A 24,583-nucleotide genomic window follows, 5' to 3' on the forward strand; every position below is an offset into this window, starting at 1 on the left:
TGTGTGCTGGAGGAAGGATCTCACTAGTTAAGATCAATGTGTGTGCTGGAGGAGGGATCTTACTAAGAAACACCAGTGTGTGTGCTGGAGGGGGATCCCACTAGTAAAAGACCAATGTGTGTGCTGTATGGGCGATCTCACTAGAAAAGACCAATGTGTGGGCTGCAGGTGGGATCTTATTGGGGAAAAACCAATGTGTGTGCTGGAGGCAGGATCTCACTAGGAAAAACCGATGTGTGTGCTGGAGGTGGGATCTCACTAGGAAACACCAGTGTGTGTGCGGGCGGGGGATCTCGCTAGAAAAAGATCAGTGTGTGTGCTGGAGGGGGGATCTCACTAAGAAAGAGCAATGTATGTTCTGGAGGTGGGATCTTACTAAAAAGGTCCAGAAGGTGGGATCTTATTGGGTAAAGACCAATGCATGTGCTGGAGGTGGGGTCTTATTGGGGGAAAAAAACGATGTGTGTGCTGGAGGTGGGATCTCAGTAGGAAACACCAGTGTGTGTGCTGGAGGAGCATCTTACTAGGAAAGACCAATGTGTGTGCTGGAGAGGGGATCTCACTAGAAAAATACCAATGTGTTTGCTGGAGGGGGATCTCACTAGGAAAGAGCGTGCTGGAGGTGGGATCTTATTGGAGAAAGGGTAATGTGTGTGCTGGAGGGGGCTCTCACTAGGAAAGACCAATGTGTATGCTGGAGGGGGCTCTCACTAGGAAAGACCAATGTGTGTGCTGGAGGGGGGATCTCACTAGAAAAACACCAATGTGTTTTCTGGAGGGGAACCTCACTAGGAAAGAGCATGCTGGGGATGGGATCTTATTGGACAAAGAGCAGTGTGTGCTGGAAGTGGGATGTTACTAGAAAAAGTCCAATGTTTGTGCTGGAGGGTTCTCTCACTAGGAAAGACCAATGTGTGTGTTCTGAAGGTGGGATCTCACTAGGAAAGGCCAGTGGGTGTGCTCAAGGTGGGATCTTATTGGAGAAAGACCAATGTGTGATCCGGAGGGGGGCTCTCACTAGGAAAGACAGGGTGTGTGCTGAAGGTGGGATCTTAATAGAAAAAGACCAATGTGTGTGCTGGAGGTGGGATCTCCCTAGGAAACACCAGTGTGTGTGCTGGAGGTGGGATCTTACTAGAAAAAGTCCAGGAGGTTGGATCTTATTGGGTAAAGACCAAAGTGTGTGCTGGAGGTGGGGTCTTATTGGGGAAAAACTGATGTGTGTATGGAGGTGGGATCTCACTAGGAAAGACCAATGTGTGTGCTGGAGGTGGGATCTCAGTAGGAAACACCATTGTGTGTGCCGGAGAGGGGATCTTACGGGAAAAGACCAATGTGTGTGCTGCAGGTGGGATCTTACTAGGAAACACCAGTGTGTGTGCTGGAGGGGGGATCTTACTAGAAAATGTCCAGGAGGTTGGATCTTATTGAGTAAAGACCAATGTGTGTGCTGGAGGTGGGGTCTTATTAGGAAAAAACTGATGTGTGTGCTGGAGGTGGGATCTTACTGGAAAAGACCAATGTGTGTGCTGGAATCTTACTAGGAAACACCAGTGTGTGCTGGAGGGAGGGATCCTACTAGAAAAAGACCAATGTATGTGCTGCAGGGGGGTCCCACTAGAAAAAGACCAATGGCTTTATGGGCGATCTCACTAGAAAATACCAATGTGTGGGCTGCAGTTGGGATCTTATTGGGGAAAAACCAATGTGTGCTGGAGGTGGGATCTTACTAGGAAAGACTAATGTGTGTGCTGGAGGTGGGATCTCTCTATCAAACACCAGTGTGTGTGCTGGAGAGGGATTTCACTAGAAAAACACCAATGTGTGTGCTGGAGGGGGATCTCACTAGGAAAGACCAGTGGGTGTGCTGGAGGTGGGATCATATTGGGGAAAAAACAATGTGTGTGCTGGAGGTGGGATCCCACTAGAAAAGAGCAATATGTGTGCTGGAGGGGGGATCTTACTAGAAAAGACCAGTGTGTGTGCTGGAGGTGGGATCTTACCAGGAAAGAGCAATGTGTGTGCTGGAGGTGGGATCTTACTAGAAAAGATCAGTGTGTGTGCTGGAGGTGGGATCTTACTAGAAAAGATCAGTGTGTGTGCTGGAGGGGGGGATCTTACTAGGAAAGACCAGTGTGTGTGCTGGAGGTGGGATCTTACTAGAAAAGACCAGTGTAGGTGCTGGAGGTGGAATCTTACTGGGAAAGAGCAATGTGTGTGCTGGAGGGGGGATCTTACTAGAAAAAGTCCAGGAGGTTGAATCTTATTGGGTAAAGACCAATGTGTGTGCTGGAGGTGGGGTCTTATTAGGGAAAAACGGATGTGTGTGCTGGAGGTGGGATCTTACTGGAAAAGACCAATGTGTGTGCTGGAGGTGAGATCTTACTAGGAAACACCAGTGTGTGCTGGAGGGGGGATCCTACTAGAAAAAGACCAATGTATGTGCTGCAGCGGGGTCCCACTAGAAAAAGACCAATGGCTTTATGGGCGATCTCACTAGAAAATACCAATGTGTGGGCTGCAGGTGGGATCTTATTGGGGAAAAACCAATGTGTGCTGGAGGTGGGATCTTACTAGGAAAGACTAATGTGTGTGCTGGAGGTGGGATTCCACTAGAAAAGAGCAATATGTGTGCTGGAGGGGGGATCTTACTAGAAAAGACCAGTGTGTGTGCTGGAGGTGGGATCTCTCTATCAAACACCAGTGTGTGTGCTGGAGAGGGATCTCACTAGAAAGAAGTTCAATAGCCAGTAGCCAATAGCCTCCGTCTCGTAGTTGAATCTGAGCATGCGTGATTTTTGGCGTGTCGGAATTGCGTACACACGATCGGAATTACTGATAGAAAGTTTTTCCGTCAGGGAAAATTGAGAACATGCTATAAATTTTTGGCTGGCGGAAATTCGGACAGCTAAATTCCGATGGAGCGTACACACGGACGCATTTTCCGATGAAAAGCTCTCATCGGTCTTTTTCTGGCCGGAATTCCGATCGTGTGTACGCGGCATTAGACAGCTAAACCGCTCGTATCTATGTATTTCATCCGTATGTTTAGCTGCTTGTCTGCAACTAAACTTTCCGCCTTGACTGCCGCGTCACACTATCGCGATGCGAGAGCCCTGCGAATCAATTGCGGCTTCCCGCATCGCACCCGACACGCACGGCAGTTCACACTGCCATATGCGAACTGCTGGGCAGTGTCATTATATGTTATAGACACCCCCCATTTCAGCTCACATATCGCACTGCGAACTGACAGTTCAGAAATGAATCGGATCGCATAGGTGTGAACACACATGCGATCCGATACTGGTCCGAACAGAAAAAAAAGGGTCCTGTGCGTGTTTGGACGATATCAGCCATACTGTGTGGCTGATATCGCACCGCACAGACATCGCATGTAATGTGAACAGCAGTGGCGCTGCAAATTACGTGCGATGCCTGGCATCGCAGTAGTGTGCGCCGGCACTATGACCCCTTTCACACTGAGGCGCTTTACAGGCGCTACAGCGATAAAAATAGCTCCTGTCTCTCCAATGTGAAAGCCCCGAGGGCTTCCACCCTGGGGCGGTGCGCTGGCAGGACGCAAAAAAAAAACTCCTGCAAACAGCATCTTTGGAGCGGTGTAGGAGCCGTTCTTGCCCAATTGAACTGAATTTGCCCCCGCTGCCGAACCGCCAGGCAAAGCGATGCTGCAGCGGCGCTTTGCAGGTCCTTTTAACCCTTTTTTGGCCGCTAGGTCAAGAAACAAACCCGTACCCGTTATGCACGCAGCCCTTCTTCAAAAAGAAGATACTAACCAACAAAAGCTAAGGGAGTGAAAGAAACAGAAAAAGAAAAGAGCTCCTCACCCAGAGATGGGCAGTTCACCAAAGGCAGGTCTGATATTCCTCCACGCCCTTATCCAGACTGCCCGAGGCTCCCTGCCCCTCTCAAGACCCCGAATTTTCCCAACCTCACCCAGAATATCGTGCACCACCACCTCAACAGAGAGGACTTTCTTCCGCAGGGTAATCTGGCACCGTGCATTCCGTGTGAAGTAACGGACAACTATACTAACTAGAAACAGTGTATCCAAATCAAAATCCCAGTGAGTCGGAAATGCCCCATACACCCACTCCGCATAACTCATGCGATAGAAAAAGGGGATGCCTAGAGCCCTCCCCACCCTTTTATACACCTCTATGTTAAAGGGACACTGCAGCAAAATGTGGTCCATAGACTCCACTTTACCAACACACTCCGCTCTAGATCATCCACAGGGCGATGCTTCAAGTTCCCTCTCACATATCTCCTTCCATGGAAGGCGAGCCAGGCTTGATCCCTAAACTTCAAGGGGATTCTTTCTAAATTGATTAAACGCAACCCTTCCCTCATTACAGAGCCTGGGCAATCCCTTAAAGAGGAAGTAAAAAAAAAAAAATGCAACCTGCAAGGCAAAGTCATAATGAGCTAGTATCCCTTAAAGAGGAAGTAAAAAAAAAAAAAAAATGCAACCTGCAAGGCAAAGTCATAATGAGCTAGTATGCATAGCATACTAGCTCATTATGAATAACTTACCTGAGAACGAAGCCCCCAAATCGGTCCTCCGTCTTCATCTTCGCCGCTGCCAGGTATCCCGGAGTGACTTCCAGGTCTCGCTGCTTCAGCGCTGTGATTCGCCTGAGCCGCGATGACGTCACTCCCACGCATTGGCGCATGGGAGCCGACACGAGCGGTATATCGCCGCTGTCTACTCCGCATGCGCCATAGACAGCGGTGCCTGTCTTTTTGTAAATATCTCCGTGTAGGTTTAGGACCGGGGTTGACAAATTTGCTTGGAATCTAGGAGCCAGCTAAAAAAGTTAGGAGCCAGGTCCGTGACGATGATCTGGACCTGTCCCTGGCCTGACATGGAGACGAGTGAGGGGAAGATAGCCGCCCCCCCTCCCCCGCCACCTGTCTCCAAGTCATTGCTCATAGCTATTAGAGGGACATTTTATTTGTTTTATTTTTTTCAAATGACGATTTTTTTTTAAATTGCATTTTAGTGTAAATATGAGATGTGAGGTCTCTCTGACCCCCCAGATCTCATATATAAGAGGACCTGTCATGCTTTTTTCTATTACAAAGGATTTTTACATTCCTTGTAATAGGAATAAAAGTGACACACATTTTTTTTTAAAAGAACAGTGAAAAAAAATAAAAATAAAAGTTAAAATAAGAAAAAAAAAATTTTTTTTTAAATGCGCCCTGTCCCGCCAAGCTTGCGTGCAGAAGCGAACGCATATATGAAAGCAATGTTCAAACCACACATGTGAGGTATCGCTGCAATCGGTAGAGTAAGAGCAATAATTCTAGCCCTAGACCTTCTCTGTTACTCAAAACGTGCAACCTGTAGAATTTTTTAAACGTCGCCTATGGAGATTTTAAAGGGTAAAAGTTTGTCGCCATTCCATGAGCGGGCGCAATTTTGAAGCATGACATGTTGGGTATCGATTTACTCGACGTAACATTATCTTTCACAATATAAAAAAAAATTGGGCTAACTTTACTGTTGTCTTATTTTTGTTTATTAAATAAATTATTTTTTTCCCAAAAAAAGTGCGCTTGTAAGTACGCTGTGCAAATATGGTGTGACAGACATTATTGCAACAACCACCATTTTACTCTCTAGGGTGTTAGAATAAAAAAGAAAAAAAAAGTGTGTATATATATATATATATATATATATATATATATATATATATATATATATATATATATATATACACATACATATATATGTATGTATATATGTATGTAATGTTTAGGTGTTCTAAGTAAATGGAAGGAGATCTATTAGCATTAATGGTTGTAATTCCAACGGCCACCACAAGAGGGCGCCAGATTCCAGAAGGAATAGGATCACAGAAGGGAATAGCTAGCATCACAGAAGGCCTCAAAGCCGGGGGCTCAATTACCGGCCGCCGGCGGCGCGGCCCGACGCAATCACGCTGGGGGGGTCCACGGAGACAGGATACCCCCAGCTGTGCTGCCCCAGGCGCCAGTCGCTAATTCTAGTCACCAATGCGACCTGGCGCACGGGTTTTGTCGAGCCCTGGTTTAGGAGATATTTCTTGGACCCACAGGTAAGCCTTAATATAGGCTTACCTGTAGGTCAAAGTGGTTTGTAAGGGTTTACAACCACTTTAAGGCCAGTGACACACTGAAAGCAGAGCTCAAAATCCTCTTCTCCAGAAGCTTCCTGGGGAGGGACTTGATATCCTCCACTGTCACCTGCCACTGCCGAAGTATTTTCAGACACGGGGCAACATAAGCCGAGTGCTTGCCTTGTCAGACTCTCAGACTTTTCACTGGCCCGCCATCTTCCAGCATCGCAGAAAAGGCCTAAACCAAGATTGACTAATACCCACCCATCCCGGCGGGTTCTCTGCTAGCATGTTACCAAGATTGTACTTTAACACGAGCAGAGAAAAGAAAACTATTGGGTTGCCATTCCTAGGCCACCCTCCCGCCTAGACAGGTAAGTTACATTACATTTGATCAGGTTCAGCCTACTTCCCCATAACAGCTGGATAAAACAGCTGTACACCCTTCTATTTAGACCATAATTGTCTCTACTGATTTCCACTTTGATGGCTAAGGTGGATGAAGTTGTACATGAGTGTAAGCTCTTGTGTGGCTGCTTCTGTTGCTCCTCCCACATAAAAATAGGCATTAAGTATTTACGCCAGGCTTTCTCAACTTGAAGGAACCACATGGAATAGTCCACATGGAATATTCCACATTGAACAATCCACATGGAATAGTCCACATTGAACAATCCACATGGAATAGTCCACATTGAATAATCCACATGGAATAGTCCACATTGAATAATCCACATGGAATAGTCCAAATTGAATAATCCACATGGAATATTCCACATGGAATAGTCCACATTGAATAGTCCACATTGAATAGTCCACATGGAATAGTCCACATGGAATAGTCCAAATTGAATAATCCACATGGAATAGTCCACATTGAATAATCCACATGGAATAGGCCACATCAAATAGTCCACATTAAACGGTCCACATCAAATAGTCCACATTAAACGGTCCACATCAAATAGTCCACATTAGTCCACATGGAATAGTCCACATGGAATAGTCCACATGGAATAGTCCACATTGAATAATCCACATGGAATAGTCCACATTGAACAATCCACATCAAATAGTCCACATTAAATAGTCTACATCGAATAGTCTCTATCAAATAGTCCAGTCTCATGACAAGACTACTTTGAAGCTGAAGTTTGGTGACTACATTTTTTTTTAAATCAGCACCAGGGACAACACTTACAGCAATGCTGAGAGTCCCGTGTGCTGGTGGCTGCTGTGTTACGTTGAAATATGAATTCTTCCGTCATTGCAGAGGTTAGTATGAGCGGCTCCACCTATGACAGGCCCTCAATTATTATTAGTCTTGCCATGAAAGGTGCTTTATGAATGGAGGGTAGGCAGGTGAATGAAAAGTTTTTATTCATAGAGCTCTTTTCAATGCGGGAACGGCTTCTATGAAAAGAGGAGGGGACGGGAAGGACAGGCATAGTCGGCAATTCTGTCTGTCACAGTTAGTGCTTCCAAGGCTGCTGTTAGATATCATGGGGCCCCCGTACAACCTACCTGATAGGGCCCCTCCAAATTAAAAAAATGTAAAAAAAAATTCAAATGATTTTTTCAGTTTTAAAAAAAAATTTTTTTTTTACAATAAAAAAAAGATTTTTTACAATTGTAAAAACAATCTATAACCAGCGCAATATTGAAGAAACTCTGTGCAAACTAGTATTCAGTGGCCTTAAATTGAGGCCTATTGTGATTGCTGCCAACACCTATCTGAGTGTATGGATTCAAAGAGTGTTGCGGTAAAAAACAAAATATGAAAAATCTGAAAAAAACAGTGATAACAAATATAGTCCAAAAGACTCACAAATGGACCGTGTTCATCAAAATTGGTGATTCAGCTGTGGGTCTAATTGGATCCAAATATACAATTTGACAGCAGCCATTGGATGGTTTGATAGTTTGGCTGAGAGCACAACCAATGTGCAGTTAGCATTCCCGGCATGCCTTTTTTTTTTTTTTAACTGTTTAAATCAATGGGTTTACTTCCACTTTAATCCATTTAGAAGCCCATATATTAGGGTCTGGAAACAAAAATAATTGTTTGAGAAAGGGGTTGTGAGCCACAGCGGCGTATGGGGGCGAGGAAATACGGGAGGACCATGGATGCTGCAATCGCCAGGCCTTTATGATGGATTTCATGGAAAGTGTAGTTAGAAAGAGGGTTGAGGAGCCTCTAAATATTATATTGCGTAGGGCTTCCTATGGACCAAGATATGCTGCCTCCAGTACCACAGCAGCATTGGTCTCATGAAATATTCATTTTTAAAGAGGCATTGGCACTTTGCCCATTTAGCACAAAGTCACAGTGAACGTAGCCCCCCCTCTGGTCATGTATACTTACCCAGCCACGTTCCCTTACCTATGTCCCGCTGGTGTCAGAGCTTAGATAGGGGTACAACGTCCTATCACCTCACTACCCATGTGACAGTGTTTGGGCCTGGTGATTGGCCTCTAATTCCCGCGTACACACGTAGCGGACTATCCGGCGGACTTAGTCTGGCGGACTTCCCGCCGGACTGTCCGCTGGACTTTCCGAACGGCTACTTACCCACACACGGCACTTTTTCAGCGGACTAATACGGCGTACTAAGTCCGCTGTACTATCTGCCGTACTTTTGAAATGAACGGACTCGCCCACACATGCGAAGAAAATTTTTGAGCGCGTCTCCAGGTAGACGGGGCCCGCGAAGGAGACGTCGCTGGCCCCGCCACTTGGTATGGACTTAAAGGGGAACCCCAACGCCGAAAAAAATCGGCGTGGGGGTCCCCCCAGGTCCACATCAGACCCTTGTCCGAGCACGCTACCCGGCAGGCCAGGAAAGGGGGGGACGAGTGAGCGCCCCCCCCCCTCCTGAGCCGTACCAGGCCGCGTGCCCTCAACATGGGGGGGTGCCTTGGGGAAGGGGGGTCTTGTCCCTTTAAGTCCATACCAGGTGACGGGGCCAGCGACGCATCCTTTGTGAGCCCCGCCTACCTGGAGACGTGCTCAAAATGAGCGGACTTTTCTCCGGGTGGGAATAGTCCGTTCACTTCGACAGTACGGCGGACTGGCATACGCACGGTCGCATTGTCCGCCGAAATGCAAGTCCGGCGGGAAGATTGGAGTGCAAAACTACTTTCTAAGTCCGCTGTGCTTTCGGGTAAAAAAAAGTACGCCGGAGGCTACACACGGGGGGGGATTGTCCGGCGGACTTGAGTTTGCCGGACTTTTCCACCCGATTGTTTGACCGTGTGTAGGCGGCATTAGGACAAACATGGTCACCTAGGGAAGGTTACATTCTCCCCCTTACCCGTAGGCCCCATTCTATTAAAGCGGGAGTCCGCCGGGACTCCTTTTTTTTTTTTTTTTTTTAAAAGCCAGCAGCTACAAATACTGCAGCTGCTGACTTTTAAAATAGTGACACTTACCTGTCCAGCGCGCCCGCGATGTCGGCACCCGAAGCCGATCTCTAGATCATCTGTAAGGTGCTGCCGCCGCCATCTTGGGTATGGGAATCAGGAAATGGAGCCTTTCGGCTTCATTTCCCGTTTCCCTACTGCACATGCGCGAGTCGCGCTGCGCAATAAGGACGGTCCCCGCTGCCTCTGGGATCTGTGTGTTTCCCAGCAGGCAGCGGGGCACTTGCGGAAAGGGGCGGGCACTTGCGGAAAGGGGCGTAATCTATGCCCCTTTCCGCAGAGAGCTATCCCGGAAGTGGGTGCAGATACCTGTACTGTACAGGTATCTGCACCCCCCTCCCCCCTGAAAGGTGCCAATTGTGGCGCCGGAGGGGGGGGGAGGGTTCCGATGAGCGGAAGGTCCACTTTAGGGTGGACCTCCGCTTTAAGGAGCGCTCCATCGTTGTGAGGGCATTGGTGGTTGAGCATGGCTGGGTACGTATACATGCTAGGGGGAATAGGCAATGTGTAGACACTGTCACTTTGCCCTGTAAGCAAGTTGTCCCTTTAACAAAACTTACCCTACAAAAAAATTGCTAAACTTTTTACCGCTCAGAATTGCACAGTTGCTTGTATTTGTCAGATTGTTCCTATTTTATTGCTATTTTTATTATTGCTAGAGATGTATCTCTCGGTGTGACCTTGTCACTCATTATGTCACCAGTGACTGAACCATTAACAGTTAACCCAACTGACTGGAATGCTGTCATGTGACACAGCGGTGACATCTTTCAGCTCCTTGTGCGTTATACATCTCTAACAATATTAAACGGCGATGAGGCCATGTGGTGAAGAGAACCTGCCCTGGACCACATGCCACCACTGACGTCCATGGCCTTATCACATTTATCCAAATACTTGACATTTTTTTGCAAAAGCAATTACCAAAATGAGATGCATGTGTTTTGAAGTAAGTCGAACAATTATCTGATACGCGGCAAGTAGCTGATCTGTGTTAAAATTAGATCCCGGCTAACACGGGCTGACGGTGAATTGTCTCTCTGTCTGTTGTCTCGTAGTCTGAGGACCTCGGTGCCTGCGCCCAGTTCGAGAACAGCCGCAACAACAGGAACATGATGCCCAGTTCCAGCTGCGTCTTTCCTACCTTCACCCTGAGGAAGCCTTCGTCCGAGACCGACATCGAGAACTGGGCCTCCAAGCACTTCAACAAACACACTCAAGGCTTGTTCCGGCGGAAGGTCTCCATCGCCAACATGCTGGCCTGGAGCAGCGAGTCCATCAAGAAGCCCATGATTATGACCTCCGACCGCAACGTGAAGAAAGAGGCCTGCGACATCTTCAAGCTCATCCAGATGTACATGGGCGATCGGAAATCCAAGGCTGACCAGCTCATCGTAGCTTTGGAGATCGCCACCAAAGGATGGAGCATGCAGGGATTGAGGGACGAGCTGTACATCCAACTGTGCCGGCAGACCACCGAGAACTTCCGCTACGAGAGCCTGGCTCGGGGCTGGGAATTAATGACCATCTGTTTGGCTTTTTTCCACCAACGCCAAAGTTTCACTCTTACTTGGAAGGATATATCTATCGGCACATGGACCCGGTGAATGATACTAAAGGTAAGATGGAAATCTAGAGCTAAATTAATGGTCCTAAAGAGACCGGCCATTGAGGTGTCAATGAACCTTACCTCAAAGTGATTGCAAAGTCTCAGTTTTTTTATTTTCTATTAAAATAAAAAACGTGTTAGCCCTTGTACACACGGGTCGGACATTCTGACAACCAAATCCGTTGGATTTTGTCCGACGGATTTTGTCCGAAACTGTTGCATACACACGGTCGGACAAAGTTGTCGGAAAATCCGATTGTACATAACGTGGTGACGTTATTTGGTTACGGCAGGACTACGTTCAGGCTAGTAGCCAATAGCTTTGGTCTAGGAATTTGATCTGAGCATGCGTGGCACTTTGTCCGTCGGAGTAGGCTACACATGATCTGAGCATTTTGTCGGAAAATTTTTCGGACAAGTTGGAAAACTTGGCCCGTCGGATACTCCGACAGAAATAGTCCGATGGAGGCCACACACAGTCGGATTATCCGACAAAATGGTCCGATAGGACACATTCCGTCGGAATCTCCGACTGTGTGTACAAGGGCTTATACTTACCAATCCTGTGTAGTGGTTTTGCACAGAGCAGCCTGGATCCTCCTCTTCTCGGGTCCCTTACTGGTGCTCCTGGCCCCTCCCTCCTGTTGAGTGCCCCCACAGTAAGCAGCTTGCTATGGGGGCACCCGAGCTGAGCTGCAGCTCCGTGTGTCCATTCAGACACGGAACTGCGGTTTGACCCCGCCCCTGTCCCTCCTGATTGGCTAACTGAGTTTGATTGACAGCAGCGGGAGCCAGTGGTTCCGCTGCTGTGTCTCAGCCAATCAGGAGGGAGAGTCCGTGGATGGCCGAAGGCTATCGTGGACATTGCTGGATAGAGAGGGGGCTCAGGTAAGTATTAGGAGGGCTGAGGTGGGCTGCTGCACACAGAAAGCTTTTTATCTTAATGCATAGTATGGATTGGATCACACCACACAAATTTAGGGTGGTGTAAATCCAGTGGCGTAACTAGAACCTTCAGAGCCCCGTGCAAGAAACCATGAAGGGCCCCCTTCCGAGCCCGGAGGTGGAACGCCAGGGCCCTGTTGTAAGTGCAACCTTTGTGACCCTGGTAGTTCTGTCACTAGTGTCATGAGTTTTTTTTTTTTTTTTGCTTTAATTTATTATTATATTTTGTTTTACATTTTTATATATATTTTTTTAAATAATTTTTTACAGATTTTTTTTAGGAACCTCAGTCTCCATCTCTGCAGCCTCAGCTGCACCGAATTAATAAACAGGAATAGCTCTGCATAGAGCTTCCCGTTAATTCGCAAAATGAAGCATAGTAAACACAGTTTACTATGTTTCAGTTATGAATGGACAGAGTCAGTGATCAGTAAGGATCACCGACTCTCCATTCAGAAACAAAAGGGTCGTGACACATTTATGGGCCCTTCTCCACTCTCCATCTTGACAGATTTCCCCACAACAGAGCAGAGCAGCAGGTGATGAGTGGGGGCAGGAGAGAGCACACGTGGGGGGGGGGGGCTGGAGAGCACATGGGGGGGCACAGCAGAGCAGCGGGAGAAGAGTGGGGGCCAGGAGAGAGCACACAGGAGGGCTGGAGAGCACATGGGGGGGCACAGCAGAGCAGCGGGAGATGAGTGGGGGCCAGGAGAGAGCACACGGGGGGGGCTGGAGAACACAATGGGGGGAGCACAGCAGAGCAGCGGGAGATGAGTGGGGGTCAGGAGAAAGCACATGGGGGGGCTGGAAAGTACACGGGGGGGGGGGCTGGAGAGCAAACGGGGGCAAAGCAGAGCAGCGAGAGAGGAGTGGGGGCCAGAAGAGAGCACACGGGGGGAGCAGAGCAACAGGAGATGAGTGGGGGCCAGGAGAGAGAACACGGGGGGGGGGGCTGGAGAGCACACGGGGGGGGAGCAGCGGGAGAGAGGCCAGGAGAGAGCACACGGGGGGGGGGGGGGGCTGGGGAGCACAGCAGAACAGCGGGAGATGAGTGGGGGCCAGGAGAGAGCACCAGGGGGGGACTGGAGAGCACACGGGGGGCTGGAGAGAAAACGGGGGCACAGCAGAGCAACGAGAGAGGAGTGGGGGTCAGGAGAGAGCACACGGGGGGGGCTGGAGAGCACACGGGGGGGGCACAGCAGAGCAGCGGGAGATGAGTGGAGGCCAGGAGAGAGCACACGGGGGGGGGGGGGGGCTGGGGAGCACAGCAGAACAGCGGGAGATGAGTGGGGGCCAGGAGAGAGCACCAGGGGGGGGACTGGAGAGCACACGGGGGGCTGGAGAGAAAACGGGGGCACAGCAGAGCAACGAGAGAGGAGTGGGGGTCAGGAGAGAGCACACGGGGGGGCTGGAGAGCACACGGGGGGGGGGGGGGGGCACAGCAGAGCAGCGGGACATGAGTGGAGGCCAGGAGAGAGCACACGGGGGGGGGGGCTGGAGAGCAAACGGGGGGCACAGCAGAGCAGCGAGAGATGAGTGGGGCCAAGAGAGCACACAGGGGGTGGAGAGCACACGGGGGGGGGGGGGGGGGGGCAGCAGAAAGAAGCTGGATAAGAGGAGGTGGCTGCATATATAGGAACCGATCTCTCCATTATCCTCCTACAGCTGCTGAATGCCCACTCCTCCTCCTCCCACAGGCATTCGGGGGGAAAATATCCAAAAACCCACACAAACTTTCTAACATGTTTCGAAAAATTCCTCTTCCTCAGAAGCAGTCCCATGTCATGTGGACAGTTTTTATGGACCTGTGTGAAAGTACTTTATGATATGCTATTATCAATTCTATGTTCATGAGTATGGTACTTACCTTTTATACAATAAATACGGTACCGGTTTATGGAGGATAATGCGCTAGGTCCATGCGCCTTCTGTTTCCTTTTACATTCAGCAGAAAATGGAGAGATCGGTTCCTCTATATGCCCCTGCCCCCTTTTTGTGGTTCGGGAAAACATTTGATTTTTCATGTGTTATCACATTGTGAGAAAAAGCCTTAAAATGTAGCCTCTGAGACACTTCAGTGATCTTAGGTTGTAACTCTTGTGATCTGTGTGAACTCCCATGGAGAGATAAGAGAGAGAGCACAGCCCGCACCTCCTCCCGGCTGATAAGTCTAATATCGCTGGACTCTTTGCGGGACCCCGGTTGAAAAACACTATGATAGAGGGTACTGAGAACATGTCTGGATGGGACAGGCAATGCATGATAAGTATTGCAGTGTATTTTCACCTATGCAGCCAAATTTGGAGACCTCCACCATGTGTTTGTAATGTGTTCCCATTCACACAGCATACCTAAGAAAGATTTCTTACCTTCCTGGTTGGTTTCTTTGGAGCAGGATTATACCTAGGAACCTGTAGGCAGCCTCTATTCTTCAGAATACCCTGTAGTGTCCTTATATAGGAACACTTTGGGGCAGATTGGTTTAAAAGTACATTGCCATACAATGTACCACCACGGCGTGCCCACCAGGGACGCTTTCCCTCGGGCAGGGACAGCGGGGAAGTCTGACAGGCTCGCGGCGGCTGACCCTGCCCTGAGATCCTAAACCCTTTGTTGGAATACCTAGTGCACATAACTAGTTTACAACTGATAATGAAGATCTGCCAGCACAGTACTGACAGGGTTAATTATGGTACAACTGCCCACCCTCTCCTTAACCTTAGCTGGCTGTATGTATATCTATGGTGGCGTGGCCAGTGCCGGGACAAGAGCCCAGGGCCAACTTGCCAAACTGTGCCCCCCCTCCCCCCACAAGATGTATGAGCATTATATATTGGCAAAAAAAACTGAATGCTTACCCCCTAAGCTTAAATTCCCCCTCCTCCTTGGTCAAATCTGCCCCCTGCTGGAATTCACCCTCCCAGCACAAATCTTTGCCCTCCATCACCCCTCCCAGCACAAATCTTTGTACCCCATCACCCCTCCCAGAACAAATCTTTGCCCCCCCATCACTCCTCCCACAACAAATCTTTGCCCCCATCACCCCTCCCAGCACAAATATTTCCCCCCATCACCACTTCCAGCACAAATCTTTCCCCCCCATCACCCTCCCAGAACAAATCTTTCCCCCCCCCATCACCCCTCCAGAACAAATCTTTGCCACCCCATCACCCCTCCCAGCACAAATCTTTGCCCCCCATCACCCCTCCCAACACAAATCTTTGCCCCCCCATCACCCCTCCCAGCACAAATATTTGCCCCCCATCATCTCTCCCAGCTCAAAACCTCTGTCCCCAAATCCCCCAGAACACCCCCCAAAAGAAAATCACTCCTCCTAGCACAAATCCTCTACAGCTCAAATTCCCCCCCTGAGTACCTAGGCAGTGTTTGTGTACTGTGGGGGGAGGTGCTTTTACTAAGGGAGGACATGGATTCATGTCCCTGCTGCTTAAAGCAGGGACATGAATCCATGTCCTCCCTTAGTAAAAGCACCTCCCCCCACAGTACACAAACACTAGCTAGGCACACATTTAACCCTTTGATCGCCCCTGATGTTAACCCCTTCCCAGCCAGTGTCATTAGTACAGTGGAAGTGCATAGTTTTAGCACTGATCACTGTATTGCTGTCATTGGTCCCCAGAAAGTGTCAAAAGTGTAGTTGTTTCCGATTTGTCTGCCGCAATGTCGCAGTCCCACTATAAGTTGCTGATCGCCCCCATTAATAGTAATAATAATTTAAAAAAATCATAAAATTATCCCATAGTTTGTAGACGTGACTTAGCAGAATACATATTGGCCTAAATTGATGAAGAAATTCGATTTTTAAATTTTTGGGGGGGATATGTTTTATAGCAAAAAGTAAAAAAAATATTGTTTTTCAAAATTGTTGCTTTTTTTGGTTTATAGCGCCAAAAAAATAAAAAAGCTGATCAAATACCACCAAAAGAAAGCTTTATTTGTGTTTAAAAAAAAGGACGTCATTTAATTTATTTACGTACAGTGTCACATGACCACGCAAATTGTCAGTTAAAATAACGTCATTGTCACATCGCACAAAAAAATGGCCTGGTCATGAAGGGGGATAAATCTTTCGGAGCTGAAGTGGTTAAGTAACCTTCAAAGGTTGTATCCCTCCTTCAGTCTGTGATTGGACAGTTAAAGTGTCACTAAACCCACATCATAAAAAAAAATAAAAACTATCAGTATTAAATGCTGTTCATGCTCGCTCGGTCACTATGAGATTCAATTTCTGTATTCTGCAAAAAAAAAAAAAAAACTGGTTGATCCCCAAATCAGAGATTTTGCAGCTATGGTGGCAACTTTGCACATGCTCAGTTTTCAGCGAGCATTTCCTCCCTATCACATCTGAGAAGCCCATGTGACTACACAGTCACACATGTGGGAGTATACACAGTGTGGTGAATGACACCCAACTCCCTTCCTCCACCCACGCCCTCTAACCGGCTTAACATAATGGGGGGCGGGATATTACATGTAGATTGATGGAGGCTTCTCCTCCCTCTTATTCCAAGACACAGGCTGGATCGGCGTGACACAGCCTGTGACTGGCAGAAATCCGCCCACGCCATGTTATTGCCAAAAAATAATAAAGATTTGATTTCAAATATGCACAGTATTTGTATGATAATTTAAAACCGTTTAATGATATTAATTATTTTGAACATGTGACCAGCAGCAGAGGACTTGAAGCTCCTCCTGTTTATGTTTCCCTGCAAGCAGGCTGGGAGAGAGCTGGGACATGTGACAGCAGAAAATTGATTAGGAAAAAGGTACTTAGATTTTTTTTTTTTTTTTTTTATTAAAATCATAATAGTGCCACCTTGTGCCTGTTCTCCAGCTTCCAGTCGAATGCCGCCTACACACCTTCTGAAATCTGGCCAGCAAAAGTCAGATGAGAGCTTTAGGTCGGAAAATGCAATCGTGTGTGCGCTCCAACGGACTTTTGCTGACAGAATGCCCACCAAGCAAAAGATTGAGAGCAGGTTCTCAATTTTTCAATCGGAAAAAGTTCCTATCCCGAAAATGCGATCGTCTGTACGAATTCCGACACGCAAAAATTCTACGCATGCTCGGAAACAATTCGACGCATGCTCAGAAGCATTGAGCTTCATTTTCCTGGCTCGTTGTAGTGTTGCACGTCACTGCGTTCTTGACGGTCGAAAGTTCAGAGAACTTTTGTGTGACCCGTGTGTATGCGAGCCGAGCTTGGGTGGAATTCCATTGGAAAAACCATCCAAGATTTTTCCGAAAGGAAAATCCGCTCGTGTGTGAGGGGCATTCGTTTTTTGTACAGGGACTGCATGAGGTTGAAAACAAGTTTTTACACCACTGGACCTCCAGGACTTTTCTGGCTCTTTTGTTTACAAGTAACAATCAGTCGTTCTTAGAACCCCCCCCCCCCCCCCAAACACACATATATATATATATTAATCTCTAGATAGAGAGATAGATAGATAAAGAGAGATAGATAAAGATAGATAGAGAGAGAGATAGATATAGAAATATAGCTAGAGGGATAGATAGTAATAGAGATAAATATAGATAGATAGAGGGATAGATAGATGGATAGATATAGATAAATAGATAGAGATAGATAGATAGCTAGATAAATACAGATAGATAGATAGATAGAGAGAGATAGATAAAGAGAGATAGATAAAGATAGATAGATATAGATAGATATAGATAGATAGATATAGATAGATAGATAGATAGATAGATAGATAGATAGATAGATAGATAGATAGATAGATAGATAGATAGAGATAGATAAAGATAGATCTATCTATCTATCTATCTATTTATCTATCTATATCTATCTATATCTATCTATCTTTATCTATCTCTCTTTATCTATCTCTATCTATCTCTATCTATCTCTATTTATCTATCTATCCATCTATCTATCTCTATCTCTATCTAGCTATCTATCTATCTATATCTATTTATCTATATCTCTCTTATCTATCTATTTCTATTTATCTCTATATCTATCTATCTATCTCTATCTATCTCTATTTATCTCTATATCTATCTATCTCTCTATCTATCTATATTTCTATCTATATCTATCTCTCTCTCTCTATCTCTATTTATCTATCTATCTATTTATCTCTATTTATCTATATCTATCTCTATATTTATCTCTATCCATCCATCCATCCATCTATCTATCTCTATCTATTTATCTATATCTATCTATCTATCTATCTATCTATATATATATATATATATATATATATATATATATATATATATATATATATAATTTTTTTTTTTTTTTTTTGAGCAGAGGCCCTAGACCAGCCTTTCTCAACCTTTTCAACACAGAGGAACCCTTGAAATAGTTCTCCGGTCTCGGTCTGCTAAAAATCTACAACTCCTGATACATTAGTGTGATGGTCAGTGAGAAGAATTGTCCTTACACTTGTGGTCATTGGGAAGAAGATCAATGGTGTCAGTGAGAACTTATCTGAGAGGCAGAAATAGCCCAATGCTGAAGGAACCCCTACAACCTCTGGAGGAACCCTAGGATTCCACAGAACCCTGGTTGAGAATCACTGCCTTAGAGAATAAATTGGTGGGTTTTGCAACTTTTTATGTCACATGGTACTTGCGCAGCGTTTTCACATGCTATATATTGGGAAAAAATTACTCTTTAACCACTTGAAGACCGCAGCCTATTTCTGACACTTGTTGCTTACAAGTTAGAACAGTATTTTTTGCTAGAAAATGAGTAAGAACCCCAAACATTATATATACAGTATCTCCCAAAAGTGAGTACACTACTCACATTTCCCTTCAGAGACTGGGCCGCAGGGCAGTTATTCCAACATTATAATGACCCCAAACACACCTCCAAGACCACCACTGCCTTGCTAAAGAAGCTGAGGGTGAAGATGATGGACTGGCCAAGCATGTCTCCAGACCTAAACCCTATTGAGCATCTGTGGGACATCCTCAAACAGAAGGTGGAGGAGCGCAAGGTCTCTCACGTGATGTTATCATGGGGGAGGGGAAGAGGACTCCAGTGACGACCTGTGAAGCTCTGGTGACCTCCATACCCAAGAGGGTTAAGGCAGTGCTGGAAAATAATGGCGGCCACACAAAATATTGACACTTTGGGCCCAATTTGGACATTTTCACTTAGGGGTGTACTCACTTTTGTTGCCAGCTGTTTAGACATTAATGGCTGTGTGTTGAGTTATTTTGAGGGGACAGCAAATGTACACTGTTATACAAGCTGTACACTCACTACTTTACATTGTAGACAAGTCATTTCTTCAGTGTTGTCACATGAAAAGATAGAAGAAAAGATTTACAAGAATGTGAGGGGTGTACTTACTTTTGTGAAATACTGTATCACGTCCAATGGTTCTCCATTGTACATGATGATGTTGGGAAAGCCTGTGAATGGTGGAGTGGTGAAGGGAAGCGGCTTCAGGAGGCCAGTGTTTCGGCTAGGAGGAAGCCTGCAGGAGTGAGGTATAAGGTAAGTATTATTAGTTATTCTTCTACCCCTAGAACAAATTATCATTGAACCCTTCAGATATGTGGGGGTGGGGGAGGGGGGGGGCACTGAAAGGTTTGTTTTTACCGCTAGGCTTTAAACAACGATGTAAAAATTTAGGTAGCAAACTTGGTCCTAGAATTATTGTCAAGTTAACTGATGCATACCAATGCAAATAAACGTGGTCTGGACATCCAAGCTTCATTACTTCTGACCATGAAAGGTCCCTCAAACCCTCAGGCCAAACATTTCTTCTGGAGATCTTTGTATGTGGTTGTGAAGAACGTTGGTGTCTCTTGGTTTTCAAAGACCTCCTTCAAATTTATGTTCCACATAAACATTCATGTCCGTTATGTCCAAAAGTGTCCTCATTGTACTTTTCGCTATGGAGTCACGTGTACTTTCTTCTGATCATTGGCTCCACGTTCCTCCTAGTGCTCCGGCCACATGATCAATGTATTCTGATCATTGGCTCCACGTTCCTCCTAGTGCTCCGGCCACATGATCAATGTATTCTGATCATTGGCTCCACCGTTCCTCCAAGTGTTCCGGCCACATGATCAATGTATTCTGATCATTGGCTCCATGTTTCTCCTAGTGCTATGGCCACATGATCAATGTATTCTGATCATTGGATCCATGTTCCTCCTAGTGCTCCGACCACACGATCAATGTATTCTGATCATTGGATTCATGTTCCTCCTAGTGCTCCGACCACACGATCAATATATTCTGATCATTGGATCCACGTTCCTCCTAGTGCTCCGACCACATGATCCATGTATTCTGATCATTGGCTCCATGTTCCTCCTAGTGCTCCGACCACATGATCAATGTATTCTGATCATTGGATCCACTTTCCTCCTAGTGCTCCGGCCACATGATCAATGTATTCTGATCATTGGATCCATGTTCCTCCTAGTGCTCCGACCACATGATCAATGTATTCTGATCATTGGCTCCACGTTCCTCCTAGTGCTCCGACCACATGATCAATGTATTCTGATCATTGGCTCCACGTTCCTCCTAGTGCTCCGACCACATGATCAATGTATTCTGATCATTGGCTCCATGTTCTCCTAGTGCTCCGACCACATGATCAATGTATTCTGATCATTGGCTCCATGTTCCTCCTAGTGCTCCAGCCACATGATCAATGTATTCTGATCATTGGATCCATGTTCCTCCTAGTGCTCCGACCACATGATCAATGTATTCTGATCATTGGCTCCACGTTCCTCCTAGTGCTCCGGCCACATGATCAATGTATTCTGATCATTGGCTCCACGTTCCTCCTAGTGCTCCGGCCACATGATCAATGTATTCTGATCATTGGCTCCACGTTCCTCCTAGTGTTCCGGCCACATGATCAATGTATTCTGATCATTGGCTCCATGTTTCTCCTAGTGCTATGGCCACATGATCAATGTATTCTGATCATTGGATCCATGTTCCTCCTAGTGCTCCGACCACACGATCAATGTATTCTGATCATTGGATTCATGTTCCTCCTAGTGCTCCGACCACACGATCAATATATTCTGATCATTGGATCCACGTTCCTCCTAGTGCTCCGACCACATGATCCATGTATTCTGATCATTGGCTCCATGTTCCTCCTAGTGCTCCGACCACATGATCAATGTATTCTGATCATTGGATCCACTTTCCTCCTAGTGCTCCGGCCACATGATCAATGTATTCTGATCATTGGATCCATGTTCCTCCTAGTGCTCCGACCACATGATCAATGTATTCTGATCATTGGCTCCACGTTCCTCCTAGTGCTCCGACCACATGATCAATGTATTCTGATCATTGGCTCCACGTTCCTCATAGTGCTCCGACCACATGATCAATGTATTCTGATCATTGGCTCCATGTTCCTCCTAGTGCTCCGACCACATGATCAATGTATTCTGATCATTGGCTCCATGTTCCTCCTAGTGCTCCAGCCACATGATCAATGTATTCTGATCATTGGATCCATGTTCCTCCTAGTGCTCCGACCACATGATCAATGTATTCTGATCATTGGCTCCACGTTCTCCTAGGGCTCCGACCACATGATCAATGTATTCTGATCATTGGCTCCATGTTCCTCCTAGTGCTCCGACCACATGATCAATGTATTCTGATCTTGGCTCCATGTTCCTCCTAGTGCTCCGACCACATGATCAATGTATTCTGATCATTGGCTCCATGTTCCTCCTAGTGCTCCGACCACATGATCAATGTATTCTGATCATTGCTCCACTTCCTCCTAGTGCTCCGGCACATGATCAATGTATTCTGATCATTGGCTCCATGTTCCTCCTAGTGCTCCGACCACATGATCATTGTATTCTGATCATTGGCTCCACGTTCCTCCTAGTGCTCCGGCCACATGATCAATGTATTCTGATCATTGGCTCCACGTTCCTCCTAGTGCTCCGGCCACATGATCAATGTATTCTGATCATTGGCTCCACGTTCCTCCTAGTGCTCCGACCACATGATCAATGTATTCTGATCATTGGCTCCATGTTCCTCCTAGTGCTCCGACCACATGATCAATGTATTCTGATCATTGGCTCCATGTTCCTCCTAGTGCTCCGACCACATGATCAATGTATTCTGATCATTGGCCCATGTTCCTCCTAGTGCTCCGACCACATGATCATGTATTCTGATCATTGGCTCCACGTTCCTCCTAGTGCTCCGGCCACATGATCAATGTATTCTGATCATTGGCTCCATGTTCCTCCTAGTGCTCCGACCACATGATCAATGTATTCTGATCATTGGCTCCACGTTCCTCCTAGTGCTCCGGCCACATGATCAATGTATTCTGATCATTGGCTCCACGTTCCTCCTAGTGCTCCGGCCACATGATCAATGTATTCTGATCATTGCTCCACGTTCCTCCTAGTGCTCCAGCCACATGATCAATGTATACTTCTGTATCCCCATCATCATGAGTTCCCAGAGTCACTAGCTAGCCCACTGGCCCAGCTAGTGACCCTCTAGAGTGCTTCTGTCTGCCATTTTGTTTTAGTTGGTCATTTTGGTTCTGTTTGCCATTTTGCTTGTTTCAGCCATTTGATGTCCTGTTCCATCATGTTCCGTTGTGTTCATCACTGTCTTTGTTTCCCAGTGAACCGCCACATAAAAGAGCTCCTGGAAAGGAAGAAGAAATCCAAAATCAGAAAGAAACCAAAGCCTTATATTGAAGATTATGATGGTAGGGTGGTGACCCGTCTTTGTAGCGGCTTTCCCCTCTAGAATAACCATCTTCCTTCTCTCTACGTAACTCCTACCTCAGCCTTATCGCCCAGTGCGAGACCCGCTACTAGACCTAACGCAAGACCAGATGGCCAAAATATCCCTCAGTCTGAGCCTATAGAGGTGCAGAGGGAAGGGCTCTCATGAACCTCGGCCTCTGGGGGCCGCATTGTTACTGCTCCTCCCCAGTATGACTCTTCCTCTCTCTGTGTTACTGATTCCCCCGTGGTATTTACTGCTCCTCCAGTGTTACTGCACCTCTCCCAGCGGTGCTACTGCCCCCCCCCATGTTACTCTTCCCCCCGGTGTCACCGCTCTCCCCCCGGTATTACTGCTCCTCCTGCAGTGTTACTGAGTCTTCCCCTTTGTGATAGATTTTTCCTGGTGTTATTTACTGCTTCTCCCCCGGTGTTACCGCCCCTGTGGTGTTATCACACCTCTTCCAGTATTACCGCTCCAATTTTATGTCCTTGTGTTAATGCTCTTTCCCATGTGTTACAGCTCCTCCTCCAATGTAACTGCTCCTCCCCCAGGGTTACTGCCCAGCCCCCAGTTGTACTGCTTCTGCACTGTTAAGTCCTGGTGTTACCGCTCCTCCTCCTGTGTTACCTCCTCCCCCTGATGTTACCACTCCTCCTCCTGTGTTACCTCCTCCCCCTGGTGTTACCGCTCCTCCTCCTGTGTTATCCCCTCCCCCTGGTGTTACCGCTCCTCCTCCTGTGTTACCTCCTCCCCCTGGTGTTACCGCTCCTCCTGTGTTATCCCCTCCCCCTGGTGTTACTGCTCCTCTCCTGTGTTACCTCCTCCCCCTGATGTTACCACTCCTCCTCCTGTGTTACCTCCTCCTCCTGTGTTATCTCCTCCCCAGATGTTACTGCTGCTCCTCCTGTGTTATCCCCTCCCCCTGGTGTTACCACTCCTCCTCCTGTGTTACTTCCTCCTCCTGTGTTACCTCCTCCCCCTGATGTTACCGCTCCTCCTCCTGTGTTACCTCCTCCCCCTGTGTTACCGCTCCTCCTCCTGTGTTATCTCCTCCCCCTGATGTTACCGCTCCTCCTCCTGTGTTACCTCCTCCCCCTGATGTTACCGCTCCTCCTCCTGTGTTATCTCCTCCTCCTGTGTTACCTCCTCCTCCTGTGTTACCTCCTCCCCCTGATGTTACCGCTCCTCCTCCTGTGTTACCTCCTCCCCCCTGATGTTACCACTCCTCCTCCTGTGTTACCTCCTCCCCCTGATGTTACCGCTCCTCCTATGTTACCTCCGCCCCTGATGTTACCGCTCCTCCTATTATGTTACCTCCTCCCCCCTGGTGTTACTGCTCCTCCTTCTGTGTTACCTCCTCCCCAGGTGTTACCGCTCCTCCTCCTGTGTTACCTCCTCCCCAGGTGTTACCGCATCCTCCTCCTGTGTTACCTCCTCCCCTGATGTTACCTCTCCTCTCCCCTGATGTTACCGCTCCTCCTCTCCCCTGATGTTACCGCTCCTCCTCCCCTAATGTTACCGCTCCTCCTCTCCCCTAATGCTACCGCTCCTCCTCCCCCTGATGTTACCGCTCCTCCTCTCCCCTGATGTTACCGTTCCTCCTCCCCTGATGTTACCGCTCCTCCTCCCCCTGATGTTACCGCTCCTCCTCCTGTGTTACTTCTCCCCCTGAATGTTACTGCTCCTCCTCTGTGTTACCTC

At 47.2% G+C, this 24,583-nt stretch overlaps 1 protein-coding gene across 1 annotated transcript in view; it reads left to right on the top strand.

Annotated features, from left to right (window-relative positions):
* Positions 1 to 24,583, top strand: part of ARHGAP39 (Rho GTPase activating protein 39) — a 311,135-nt gene that overhangs the window by 190,979 nt on the left and 95,573 nt on the right. Inside the window, 3 exon segments of the mRNA XM_077493504.1 lie at positions 10,610 to 11,084; positions 11,087 to 11,170; positions 22,773 to 22,859. Of these exon segments, the coding sequence (XP_077349630.1) occupies positions 10,610 to 11,084; positions 11,087 to 11,170; positions 22,773 to 22,859 (646 nt within the window).

The sequence above is a fragment of the Lithobates pipiens genome, unplaced genomic scaffold, assembly GCF_037356315.1.
Source record: "Lithobates pipiens isolate NorthernLeopardFrog02 unplaced genomic scaffold, aLitPip1_a1.2 Scaffold_19, whole genome shotgun sequence".
Classification (NCBI taxonomy): Eukaryota; Metazoa; Chordata; class Amphibia; order Anura; family Ranidae; genus Lithobates; species Lithobates pipiens.